Genomic DNA, 12238 nt, shown 5'->3' on the forward strand with positions numbered 1-12238 from the left:
TCCTAACACCCCCCCTGTCGATCAGGCGGAGTTGTATATTTTGCCTTGTACCTGCCTGGCCAATGACTCATGTTTCTCTGGAGTCAATGCCTTGGTCAGTATATCGGCCAGCTGTTTATCTGTTGAAACCCATGACAGGGTGGCCTTATTTTCAAAGAGAGCTTGGTTAGTTATGTAGTATTCTCGTTCCGTGTGTCTTGTGCGTTTGTTGGAACTGTCATCCTTTCCCACTTTTATCGCAGCTTGATTATCACATACCAAATGTCCGCAAAAGCGATGTCCCAGAATGTCTTCTATGAGTTGTTGAACCCATAGCAACTGTCTCGTCGCCATGCCTAGAGCCATGTACTCTGCTTGGCATGTCGACGCCGCCACAGTGTGTAGCCTTTGAGCAGTCCAGAGTATAGGCGCCCCGTAGAAAGAGAGGAAGATGCCATAAGATGATCGTTGGAATTCTCCTCCCCATCCCGCGTCACTGTAGCACCTCAGTGGTTCAGACATCTCCTGCGGCTTAATTATTAGAAAACAATCTCGTGTGTTAGCAATATAATTTACCACGTGTCTCAGTGCTTTCCAGTGTCCCGGTGTTGGGCTAGCGCTGAAACGAGCCATGTAATTGACAGCATATGCTATATCTGGACGAGTTCCTACCGCTAGGTAGCTCAAGCTGCCGACTAAGGAGAGATAGTCAGTGGTTGTATCAGGATTACCTTCTCCCTTAACATCTGTGTCTGCTGCGTATCCAGATGGCAGTGGCGTCTTTGCTAAAGATCGTTGATCCCAATGGTCCTCTAGGATTTTGTCAATCAACTTAATTTGTCGCAGGGAGAACTGACCTTCAGACCTTTTAACTTCAACACCAACAATGGTTTCAACACCTTCTTGCCATTTGATTTCTAGACAGTCCTTTAGATCTGTCTCCAGTTTACGCAGGATATCATCATTTGATCCGGTGACAACGCCGTCATTGACATGAACCCAGATAGCACCTTTGTGTCGTTCATGCTGTAGGATATAGAGAGAGTTATCAAATTGGCTAGGTGTGTACCCGAGTTGTTTCAGCTTGCTTTGTAGGTGCTTCCACCAGCACCGCGCTGCTTGCGTTGTACCATATAGGGCTTTCTGCAGCTTGCAGGCATAACCTTTGGGAACGTCAAGACCTTCCGGAGGCCGAACCCAAATCTCTTCATTGATTGGCGAGTGGAGATAAGCTGCTACAAAGTCAAAGGAGTAAACCGGCCAGTTACACTTGGCGGCAATGGTGAGTAGCAAACGCAGCAAAACAAAAGTCGCTGTTGGTGCAAAGGTATCCATGAACTCTACACCCGCAATTTGGGCATAGCCCTTTGCAACGTACCTGGCTTTCAGCTTGATCAGTTTGCCGTCAGTTGTCCTTTTTTCTACAAAAACCCATCTGGCACCCATGACTTTCCGGCCGTGCGGCACCAGTTCGATGGTCCAGATCTGATGTTGAAAGAGGTTCTGGAGTTCTTCTTGGATCGCTCGTAACCACACTTCTTTCTCCGGATGTTTCAGGATGTCTTTGTATTTCTTGGGGACCGAGGTAGGGGACTTGGTCGCCTCTTGAAGCTGGTCCTGTAGTTGCTCCTGCTTTTGCACAATCACCTCATCGCTGAAGTCACCGAGATCTGCCGCCATTACAAAACAAAGGGCCATCGGTGCTGGCATGGTTTGATCAACCGGCTTTTGGCATGATGGGAGTAGGGAAGGGTCAGTGTTGTCAATTTTCTTTGTGGATCCAGTGTCCAGTTTCAGCGGGTCATCAGCAAATTGTGCCCATGCGGAGTTCACGATTTTGTTCAGTGATGGTACCCAGAACATCCAGCCTTTACTACCGTCAATATATCCAATCACACGTCCTTCCACTGCGCAATCATCTAGACTTTGTCGCTTTCCCGGAGGTATCAGTATAAAGGCTTTGCTGCCAAAGATGCGCAGATGATCCACCAATGGTTTGTAGCCAAAAAAGGCTTCAAAAGGAGTTTTGTGACCACTTACCTTATTAGGGATCCAATTAAGCGTGTAGTTCGCCCATAGAAACACAAAACCCCAGAAACTTTGGGGTAACAGACTGTCGGTGAGAACTGATCTGCCCATGTCAGAGACCGTTCGATTGTACCTCTCAATCACACCGTTTTGATAGTGGTGGTACGGGAGGGACCTTTCTGCCTTCACTGCAAGAAAAACTCTAGAAACTGCTTGCAGTTGAGATGCAAGAGCTCAAGGCAAGCTATGCCTCATGCATGAATCAAGCACTGGTTGATTCCATGCACATTGCCTAATTTATGCAAGAGTGAGTCTAAGGTACAAAAAACTGAGTACAGGAGTTGATACCTGTGCAAATTCCCCTTTCATGTGAAAATTCCCCTTTCATTTGCACATACCCCTTTCATGTGCACATATCCCTTTTGTATGCATTCACCTTTCATAATGTGTACATAGCCTTTTATGTGCACATACCCCTTTCATGTGTGTATATCCCTTTCATGTGCATGTATCCCTTTCACAATGTGTACATACCCCTTTCATCATGTGTTCATGACCCATTCATGTTTACATGTCCCCTTTGAGTTTTTTACATCCCTTTCAATACCCCTTTCATCATTCAGGTTTACATACCCCTTTGATGTTTACATATCCCTTTCATGTGCAAATACCTCTTACTGCACGTACCCCTTTCATGCATGAATACCCCTTTCATGCATACATACCCCTTTCATCATGTGTACATATCCCTTTTATGTGTTTAGACACCTTCTCACATTGCCCTTTCATGCGTACATATTTCTTTCATCTGTACATATCCCTTTCATGTGTACATACCCTATTTATGTTATTCTGGCTGAATTCAATGGCACATGGAGTGTTTAATAGAAGAAAATAAAAGGGTGCTCAGGGGGATGCTCATTTGCCTCAGCCTACTGCATGAGCACTACAGCATGTTCAACATTGAAATGCTGAACAAGGTACACAGTGAAGGTGTGCCAGCACAGAATTTGGGTGCTTGACTCCAGCTTGAGACAATCTTTGATTGAAGCTTGCTGCATCTCAACTGCGAGCAGTTTCTAGAGTTTTTCTTGCAGTGCTTGATACCTTTTTCTTGCAGGAACGTTGCAAGCACCTTTGACTCGAATTCGCCTCCATTGTCTGATCAAACGCATTTGACTTTTTTACCTGTTTCTGTCTCAAAACGTAGAATCTGCGCAATTAGTAGTTTCGTCGCTTCACTTTTCTTTTTCATGATTTTTATCTCACTGTACAAGCTAGCTAGATCCCTGATCGCCAGTACATAGCGACCCACGCCAAAAGTAGGGATCTCAAAAGGTCCCATCAAGTCACACACAATGATGCCCAGGGTCTCTGTGGGTCTATATGAGGGTAGTAAGTGATTTGAACGAGTACCCTTGGCTATCATGCATACCGGGCATTTGATATCACCCTTAGGTATGGATGCTGGCAGGCCCACTCCAAGGTTAAGTTTGATCATTTTTTGGATCTGGCGGATACCCGCATGTCCAAATAGTCGATGCCAAAAGAGAAGTGTGAGTTCGTCTTTTGATAGATCAGATGCATGCCAATCAAAATTATATTTCTCCACCGGAAATTGAAAGATTGAGACATCAGATTTGACAGGAAGGGATGATTTCGCAGGTGCAGAAGCATATATGATAGGGAGAGACGAGGGAACAGACGATATGGGAGATAGTTTGGAAACATCTTGGGGCATATTCAAGTTAGCAGATGGAGGAGTAGTTGAAAAAACACAGGACCCATCAGGCTTAGATGGAGGTCGGATAGGTTGTGGTAGGGTCCAGCAGAGTTTTTTTGTGTCCATCGGACTTTCCAGGAGGATGGTGCCTTCAGCGGACCGAAACACAAAAGTATCTGTGTCGGAGTCATAGTTGATTGTCAGTTTAGCTCGTCTCAGAGCTGATGGTGATATAAGGGTAGCGCGAGCGTTATCACAATACATCACTCCTTTAACAGAGACGGTCATTCCATTCTTCCCAGGAAAAACCAGGGTCCCGATCCCTGTGATATGATCATTGCAACCGTCAGTTGCCACTCTCAACGGAATAGGTTTCTGAAGAGTAGTGAAATCAAATAGCGCGAACCTATCACCAGTAAGATGATTGGAAGCACCTGTGTCAGATATGATCTCTGGTGCAGCGCCGATTGCGTCGGCTGTGGCTCCGCCGCTGATTTGCAGTTCAGCCAACTCATCTTCAATATTTCCAACCTCAACGTTCTTTGCAGCAACCGTCTGTTGACGTTTGGGGTAGTTGGGTTTGTAAGAGTCGTGCGGGCGATTTGGCGGGATGGGGTTTCTTTGTTGGTATTGTTGGGAAGTGTTAGGGGCAAGATGGGGTTGTCCGTTGTTTGGATAGAGTGGATTGGGAACAAAAGGAGTGGTGGGAAAGTTGTAGGGTGGTCCGTATGGTAGGAAGTTGGGAGAAACCACTATGGGGCAAAACGGTTGGTAGTTGGGAATGGGGTGATTGGATGGACGAGTGGGGAAAGACGGTCCCGAGCGGTTGGGTACAGGTTTCTTTCGGGCGGGGCAGTCGTTGGACCAGTGTCCGGGCTGTTTACATATGTGGCAGTTACCGTTGCGCACAGCATTTGCGGAAACTTCCGGCGCACCATTATCAACAGGACTGGATTCTTGTCGGTCCGGAGCGGCGGCAAGATAGGAAGATGGGGGATCAGGCGGGACGGAGATGGAGGGGTTACTGGATGAAGAGAAGGAAACTTGGTGATTGCAGGAGTATAAAATTTTCAGCAACTCATCAAACGACGGGGTTTTGTTTAAAACAGAGTTGTACATCCTGTTCTCAACTCGTTGTACAAACTCGTGCTTTGCCGGTCCGTCACGTAGGTTTCGTTGAAGGAGGAGGCCAAGAATGTGGTCGCCCATCATGTCGATGTTTAGGCTCTTCAGATCTGCAACGGTGTCGAGCATTGCCGAGCCGCAAGCCGCCACGGTTGGAAAGGACTGAGGGTCGTGGGCAAGGAGTTCTTCGAAAGTTGCCATTTGAGCTGCTCAACAGATGGAGGAGAATCGGCTCTTGATGTTGGAGAAGGCCGATTGACATGTCTTCTCCAGCAAAATCTCATCTTCAAGAGCTGGGTCGACCGAATTGAGGAGGATAGCTTGTCCAATCTTCTCATTGTGGATGTTGACATTCGTTTTGGAAAAAAAATCCTTGTCCCATAGAAATTGCGAGGCAAGCTCCTTAATGCGGCGGGTCCATTTGCGATAATTGGAGCCATCCACGAGAAGTCGGTCGCGTTTGCGAGATGAGTTGACGGCCGCATTGATGGTCGCGGCGGTCATCTTTCGGTCCTCAAAGGCGAGACGGCGTGATCGGTTATTGGCCAAAGTGCTGTCCAATAGATCTTGGCGGGATTGTGTTGTAGGATTGTTGGGGCGGGCAGCAGGAGTTGGAGTGGTGTCGGTGTAAGGGGTAAAAGGAGGTGTGGGTTGTGGAGTGTTTTTCGGGTTCTGGACAGGTGGCACAGGATATGCTGGATGGGGGTATGGGTAAGGGAAGTAGGGGTATGGATATGGATAAGATTGAGATGTAAAGTCGGGCATGTTGGGGTAAGGAGAGTAGTTGGCGGGAGGTGGGATAGTCGGAACGGTAGAGTTAAGATTGGAAGAAGGGTTATTTGGTGTTGTGGGTATGGGATTGGTTGCGGGTAAGGCGGAAGAAGGAAGGGGGTTTTTTGTAGATGTTGGTGGGGAGTATGTAGGTTGTGGGATTTGTGGGATAGGTTGTTTAAGAAGCGGTGGTTGATTGGTGGGGAGAGGAATTGTCGTCCGGTCTTTGGGAGCATCGGTCTTGGTGGAGGAAGGAGAAGCTAGAAAGGGAATATTCATAGTGTCTTGGTGTTCATGGGTCTGACTACGTATGAGGTTATGTGTGCTGAGGCCGGTCTGAGCTTTAACCAACGGGGAAGTGACACGATTGGGTGGGGATGGATTTTCAGAGCCACTAGGTTGACCGGACATTGTTCACAATAGACTGATGAAATAGCAAGGTAGAGAGATAAACGGTAGATAGAGAGATAAGCAGACTTAAGTATCCGAGTCCTGGAAGCCTCGTACCAAGAAGCCAAAATCTTGAAAGCAAGAGATTACTCAGGACTATCTACTCGTCCGTATTATGAAGATGAGCCTAAACTGGCCAGGAGAAAGCGTCAATCTCTGACAAAAACGGATAGATAGAACTTTTCACAGCTTGCAACAAGGGTTTCAAACTTGTTGGTACCTCGAGACCTTCACGTTGTTTACAAAGGAATAGCTATAGATATGAAGTTTAGACTGGAAAATGGTTGATGATTTTCAGGGTTGATTTGTTGTAGCGAAATGCTTTTAGGGGCTCATGACCTGTTGTGATATGGTCGTGCAGACATGATGACATTCCTAGAATGGGAGACAAGAAACACTATATACTATCTAATAATCTACAAGCTACGCCGCAGTCGACTGGTACTGGACTGGGTATAAGCATACTCATGTCCTAACACAGGCCGCGGGCGCGACAAAAATACTGCGGTGCTGCGAATTTCGGGCGCGGGTGTCCAGATTTTGTCCGATTATGCGTAATCGGACAAAAAAACTGCGGTGCTGCGAATTTGATTAACCCCCGCGGGAGGCCAACACTCTAGTCCACGGGGGCATCAGCACTGAATTCACTCAGCAAAGGCAGTGGCTTACCAGTACCGGACAACTCACCATGCCCAGGACGCGCGCCCAATTGCAAAAAGCACCGGAAAGGCCCCTCAAGCGCAAGAAGCAGGTTGAAGCTATCTCTGACAATGATTCCGAGTCCAATGAACCGCCAATCAATCAAGGACAAGAAGAAGAGGACGAGTTGGATGATTCTGGATCCAAAACCAACGACCAAGACGATATCCAGATCACCAGTCAACCAAATGAAAAAGAAAACCGTAGATGATCGGGATGAGGGGGTTGGTGTTGGATTTACAAGTGTTCATACAACCGTGTTATTGCAAGTGAGATATTGAAAAGGAGAGCCGATGGTAAAGGGGAAAGACTTGGAAAGAAGAGGGAGCTTTCAAGGGAGGTGTCCGGGAGGTGAAGGCGTCAAGAACTTTCAAGGGTGTTGTTTGGACGGTAAGGTTGATAAGAGCTTTCAAGGGCGCAGTGCAGTGTGCAAAAATTGCAAAAAAAAAAAAAAAAATCTGGGCTTTGGTTGAATCGTGTTTGTATCGATTTGGGGTGAACTAGAAAAAGAAGTGTAAGGACTCAGAATGAGTCCTTCACTGGATCAAGGGAGAAGGCACGGAAGGGGGCGCTGATGCCTCTCAAGGCAACTCTAGTTCACGGGGTTGGATTGCAAAAGATGACAACTAGCCGGGAGAGATGTGGGAGCAGGGATCTCTCAGTACAACTGGAACACGGGAAGAGGGAAAAGAAAGGAAAAACAAAGATGAAGTGAAAGGGATCCTCTTACCTAGCCGGGAGAGATGTGGGAGCAGGGATCTCTGCCGGCTAGGACAGGGAAGGGAGCTCGGGTTGAAGTAGCCTGTGTCTTGTGACATCTCATTGTGAAACCTCGCGGTGCGCGGGGGCTTCACAAAGTCCCCCACTTCGGAGGGCCCTGGTACAGCCTGGGCTGGCACAAAGCGCCCTCACGCGAAGCGCGACCTCCAAAGGAGGGACTTGGGACTAATTTCCACTTTTTGGCCTGAGGGTTTGAGGCCTTTTGGTGGGTGTTTTGTGCCATTCAAATTTCGTCCCTGTTCCCAAAGGGCCCCAGGAATGCCCTTGTGTAGCCAGCATTGGTCCTCACACATTCAGCTTCCCTTTCCTTTCTTGGTTGTCTGTTCTGCTTCTTAACTCACGGGTGTGAGCCGGCTATCTGAGTAGCTTGGTTTTGTTCTGACGGAACAGGTCCACTGATTCTTGGGCTGCTTAATGAACGAGGTTTGTCTGGGTTAGCTTGGAGCTTCTTTCTGTGTTTTGATGGAAGAATCCACTGGGCTTACGGGTCGCTGACGCTTCCGTGATCCTGTCAAGCAGGTCTGGGGTCTGAGATGTTCCGCAAGCTTTCTTTAACAAAAGAAGGTTCAGTCAGTCTCTGTGGAGGATCTGCTATCACCTGGGCTTGGGTACGTACAAGGTTTTAAAGCTTGTTTGCTCTTTTTGCTGGGCTTTGACCTTTAAGGTTCTTGCTGGTTCTGCTTGCGTAATCGATGGAGCAACACGCTTTAGCTGACTGTGCCTGGGTTAGGTCTTGGTCTGGGCAAGTGCGGAAGGGCTTACCTGTCCGCGCTGCTGGGTCTGGGCTTAACCGCGCATGCTTCCTTTTTGGTTGCAGCGGGTCTGGGTTCTGGGGACCGCGGAAGGGCTTGCCTTTCAACGCAGCTGAGTTTAACCAAGCAGTTTTCCATAAGGGTTCCTGCTGGTCTCATTAGTCTGTATTCCTACACACTTCAGGGGACAAAGTAATGAACTCAACGCTTTATAGGTGTAGTGAAATCAGTATCTACACGATACTACTAATGACACCGAAGACGGTCACTAACCTGATTGATGAGCATTGAGATTAGATGTTAGTGAGCGTTGTGTTGAAAACAAACAAGTTTAGTTGATTAAGAAAAGACGACTACAATGACGTGCGGACTTTTATAAGATCAACTAAGCTTCGGGGACAACAACGGGGCGCGTGTATAAGAACGGAACGGAAAGGTTAAATTAAAGAATAGATAATTCAGAACTACATTAAGTTCAACACAAAGGAGATGTTCTAGGCACCGTCGGCGCAGCCGGGCCGTCCTTTAACGTGTCTTCAGTTGGAGAAGCCGCAGGAACGCGCTCGAACAAATCAGTGCTCGCGTCCATTTCATCCGTGTCCGTCCCAGATTTCGGGGCTGAAGCCTTGCGCGTAGGTCGCCGCACAGCAGCTGGTGGGACGACAGGAGCCTTGAAAGGCCTAGGAGCCTCATGTTTCTTCTTGGCGGGTTCTGACTGATACGTTCCTGAAAACAAATGAGACGAGATTGAAGGTGGTTGCCAGGGATCTAGGGAACCACACGCAGCTCAAAAATCCTGATCTGGGACGCTAGCTGATGCCGTCTTAGGATTATAGGAGGCGACTACATTTCGAATAGGCCTCGAGTTATCCACCGGGATGAGCGCACCATTAGGAAGGAAAAAACTTCCTCCACGTTGCTCCACCAGCTTAGCCTCCTTATCTTTCTGCAACTCCGCGCATCAAACGAGCCCATGACCCTCTCTATGGCAGTAATAGCACACCATAGGTCCTCGAGGCGTCGCTGGTCGCGCCTGAGCCGCGAACTTCTGTTCCAAACGCTGCTTGAACGACTGCAGCATACGTTCCAAGTCGTCCATCGTAGCCGGAGCCCTTGCTTGATTTGGTGCTTCCTTTCGCCACCAAAACCTAAAAAGAAAGAAGGAAACCTTAAAATGAAATAAAAATAAAAGGCAAAGACTGTCAAGCGTCTCAAAACCTTCCAAATTGGCGAGACTGTAAATCTTGAGGTCGCTGGTTTGATCCTGGCTCGGGGGACCAAATGAGGAAGTCCTACTGTGTCAGATGGTAGGCAGTTGGTGAAGGGGAATGGTAAATGAGAGTTCAAGCTGCGTAAGCCCTCCGGGGTGATTGGCTGAAAAAGAGTGCTGAGATTCGTTGAGTGTGGGGGGGGGGGGATGATTTTTTCTGACGGCTGGAGTTGCGCGTCGGCGATTTTTGTGTTGAGAAGGGGCCGGGGATACTGCCGGCGGGGATGAGGTCAAATCAAAGAAGGGAAGTGATCCACGTTGCAGGGTAATGAACTTAAAGAGCTGATACTTTGGGCAGACAAATGCCAAGATTAATAACTTTGAATTTTTGATGGATAAACCAAAAATTATGGTTCAGAGTCGGTCCATGCCGCTCCAAATTCTGAGTTCAAACTGAACTCAAACCCTGGAGCTTGTGACATCCAGCAGACAGCTCATCACAACCTAGCGCGCACGCGCGCGCTACAACAAACAAAAACAAACAAAAGAAAACAAAAGAAAACAAGACAAAACCCAAGCCTCCTCATTCAAACCTAACCAACACGCGCAGAGTGACAAGAGAATACAGAACATAATGTAAAGAAATAACCAGGAGAATAAATAAAGAAATCAACCAACACAGAAACAAAGTGGGGGAACAAAAAGGAAGAAGCCTGAAACGCCTTGAGGATCCACGCCACACTGCGCCGTTGAACCTGAGAAAGCCTTGAGGGCTGGGAACTTGAGGTCTTGATGCATTGAACCTTGACTTCCTCTGGCGCGCGCCATGCGCAACAAAGACTTGATCCCCACGCTGTGGTAGACGGAAAAGTGGAAAAATAAAAAGTTTTTTCTATGCCACATAATTACTCATAATAGGCCTCAAGATACCATCAAATGGACCCCAGAAATGGATTCTACGGCCAATTTCACCCCTAGCCATCACTGGAAGCACCCCTGGACCCCCTCTAGTGTGGAAGTTACACCTCATGGACACATATCACACGGCCAGCCCCAGTAACCCAGCTGTCATCTGCCCCAACCCGAGTTTCACAGTAGTACACTTATACATATCACAGGATACAAACATACATCTCCCTGTCAGGCTACACTCATTACATATTAACTCCATACACTCCTTTATATACATAGTATGACATCATTTACACTGTTTCTGCAGCCTCAGACTTTGTGTATACACTAATTCCCCCTGTATGACAGCTCATGCAGTCTACTGTTACCTCATGCATGCATTAGAATGTTCTGTTGTATATTCTGACACCATTCATGTGCCCCTGAGGGGTTATGACATCATTTGTATCTACTCCCACCAGCTAAAATCCCTCACCCTGTTGTCTAGATTAGCTGAAACCCTAACCCACAAGCCCCTCAGGGGCTCCCCTTTTGTCTATAAAAGGAGCTCTCTCCACCCCCAGTGGCCTGCTCCCCAGTTCCTCACCCAGAACTCACAAGTCACCCAACACTCATCCACACTCAAATCCTAAAACCCTTATAACAATAAATCAACCCTTATAACAACATTTCAACCCTTATAACAAAGTAATTGAAACACTTACACGTTGCCAGTCAAACAGATTTCATCTGGAACAGACCAGACCTATCACTTAATAAAACTTGCCAAGCTGAGCTTGGTGGGTCTTGTTGACTGATAACAGAAGGGCAGAGCTTGCAACTCCATCATACCCTTCACCATTCAGCAAAAGGGTTTCATTACCACTTTTGAGTCTTACAAGGGAGTCCCCAACGTGATCGGATAACCCTGTTTGATCAACCACGTGTAACGAACTTCAATTCAACCCAAAGTAATTGCCAAGGGATCACAATTGTGCTAGTGAAAAAGGATCAAGTCATCAACAACTCTAGTACGGACAGTGGCATATTCATTTATTCCGTTGGACAACTAGTCAACTTTTGAACCATCCCAGGAACCAATTTCAACTCAAACCAGAAGGACTTGTCAAAGGATCTGAACTTCTAGCGGCGAAAAGAATCAAATTTATCAACAAATCTAGAACAATCAACGGCATATTCAGTTATTCTGTTGGACGACTAGTCGACTATTAGGAACCATCTAAGGAACCAACTACAAACCTCTGAAAGGAACACATAACTACCAAACCTGAAAGGAGTGTTTCGAAGGAAGCAGCTAATTATATACTGGAAGACGGTGTGTAGTACCTAAGGATCTGGATAATTAGATACTGTTAGAAGAAAACTCTGGAGCCAACTCGAAGGAAACAGCCAATTATATACTGAAAGACGGTGTGTAGTACCTAAGGATTCAGATAATTAGGATACTGTTTGAAGAACCCTCCCAGCACGGTAAAGGTATTTATATCAATATTAAACCCCCCCCCCAATTTGCCCTGGTAAAGAGACCAGAGACCAGATATTATTGTTTCTTTTTCAGAGCACAGTAACAGTTACCAAGGATTGAATGTATAATGAAACTACGGAATCAACAAGAATCAACATGAATTTATTGTTTGGCGTACCAGATTTTGAAGATACAATTCTTCCAGAAACCACTTCAAGGAAAAGGCCTTTTACAGGAACTCCAGCTATGATTAGGAATATGGAAAATACAATGTCAACTTGGCCAAGGAAAGACAAAGGGAAAGGACGAGAGAATAAATTCAGAGATCCTGCTGAAGAACACTT

General features: G+C 46.8%; 1 protein-coding gene across 1 annotated transcript; it reads left to right on the top strand.

The window, feature by feature from the left end:
- Nucleotides 1–6764: 6764 nt before the first annotated feature.
- On the top strand, nucleotides 6765–6986 carry PtA15_3A651 (uncharacterized protein; the record flags this gene model as incomplete). The annotated part of the gene is made up of 1 exon (XM_053167640.1): nucleotides 6765–6986. One exon carries the CDS (start codon nucleotides 6765–6767, stop codon nucleotides 6984–6986), a length of 222 nt encoding a protein of 73 aa, XP_053018837.1.
- Nucleotides 6987–12238: the final 5252 nt, after the last annotated feature.

Source organism: Puccinia triticina, chromosome 3A (assembly GCF_026914185.1).
Source record: "Puccinia triticina chromosome 3A, complete sequence".
NCBI lineage: Eukaryota > Fungi > Basidiomycota > Pucciniomycetes > Pucciniales > Pucciniaceae > Puccinia > Puccinia triticina.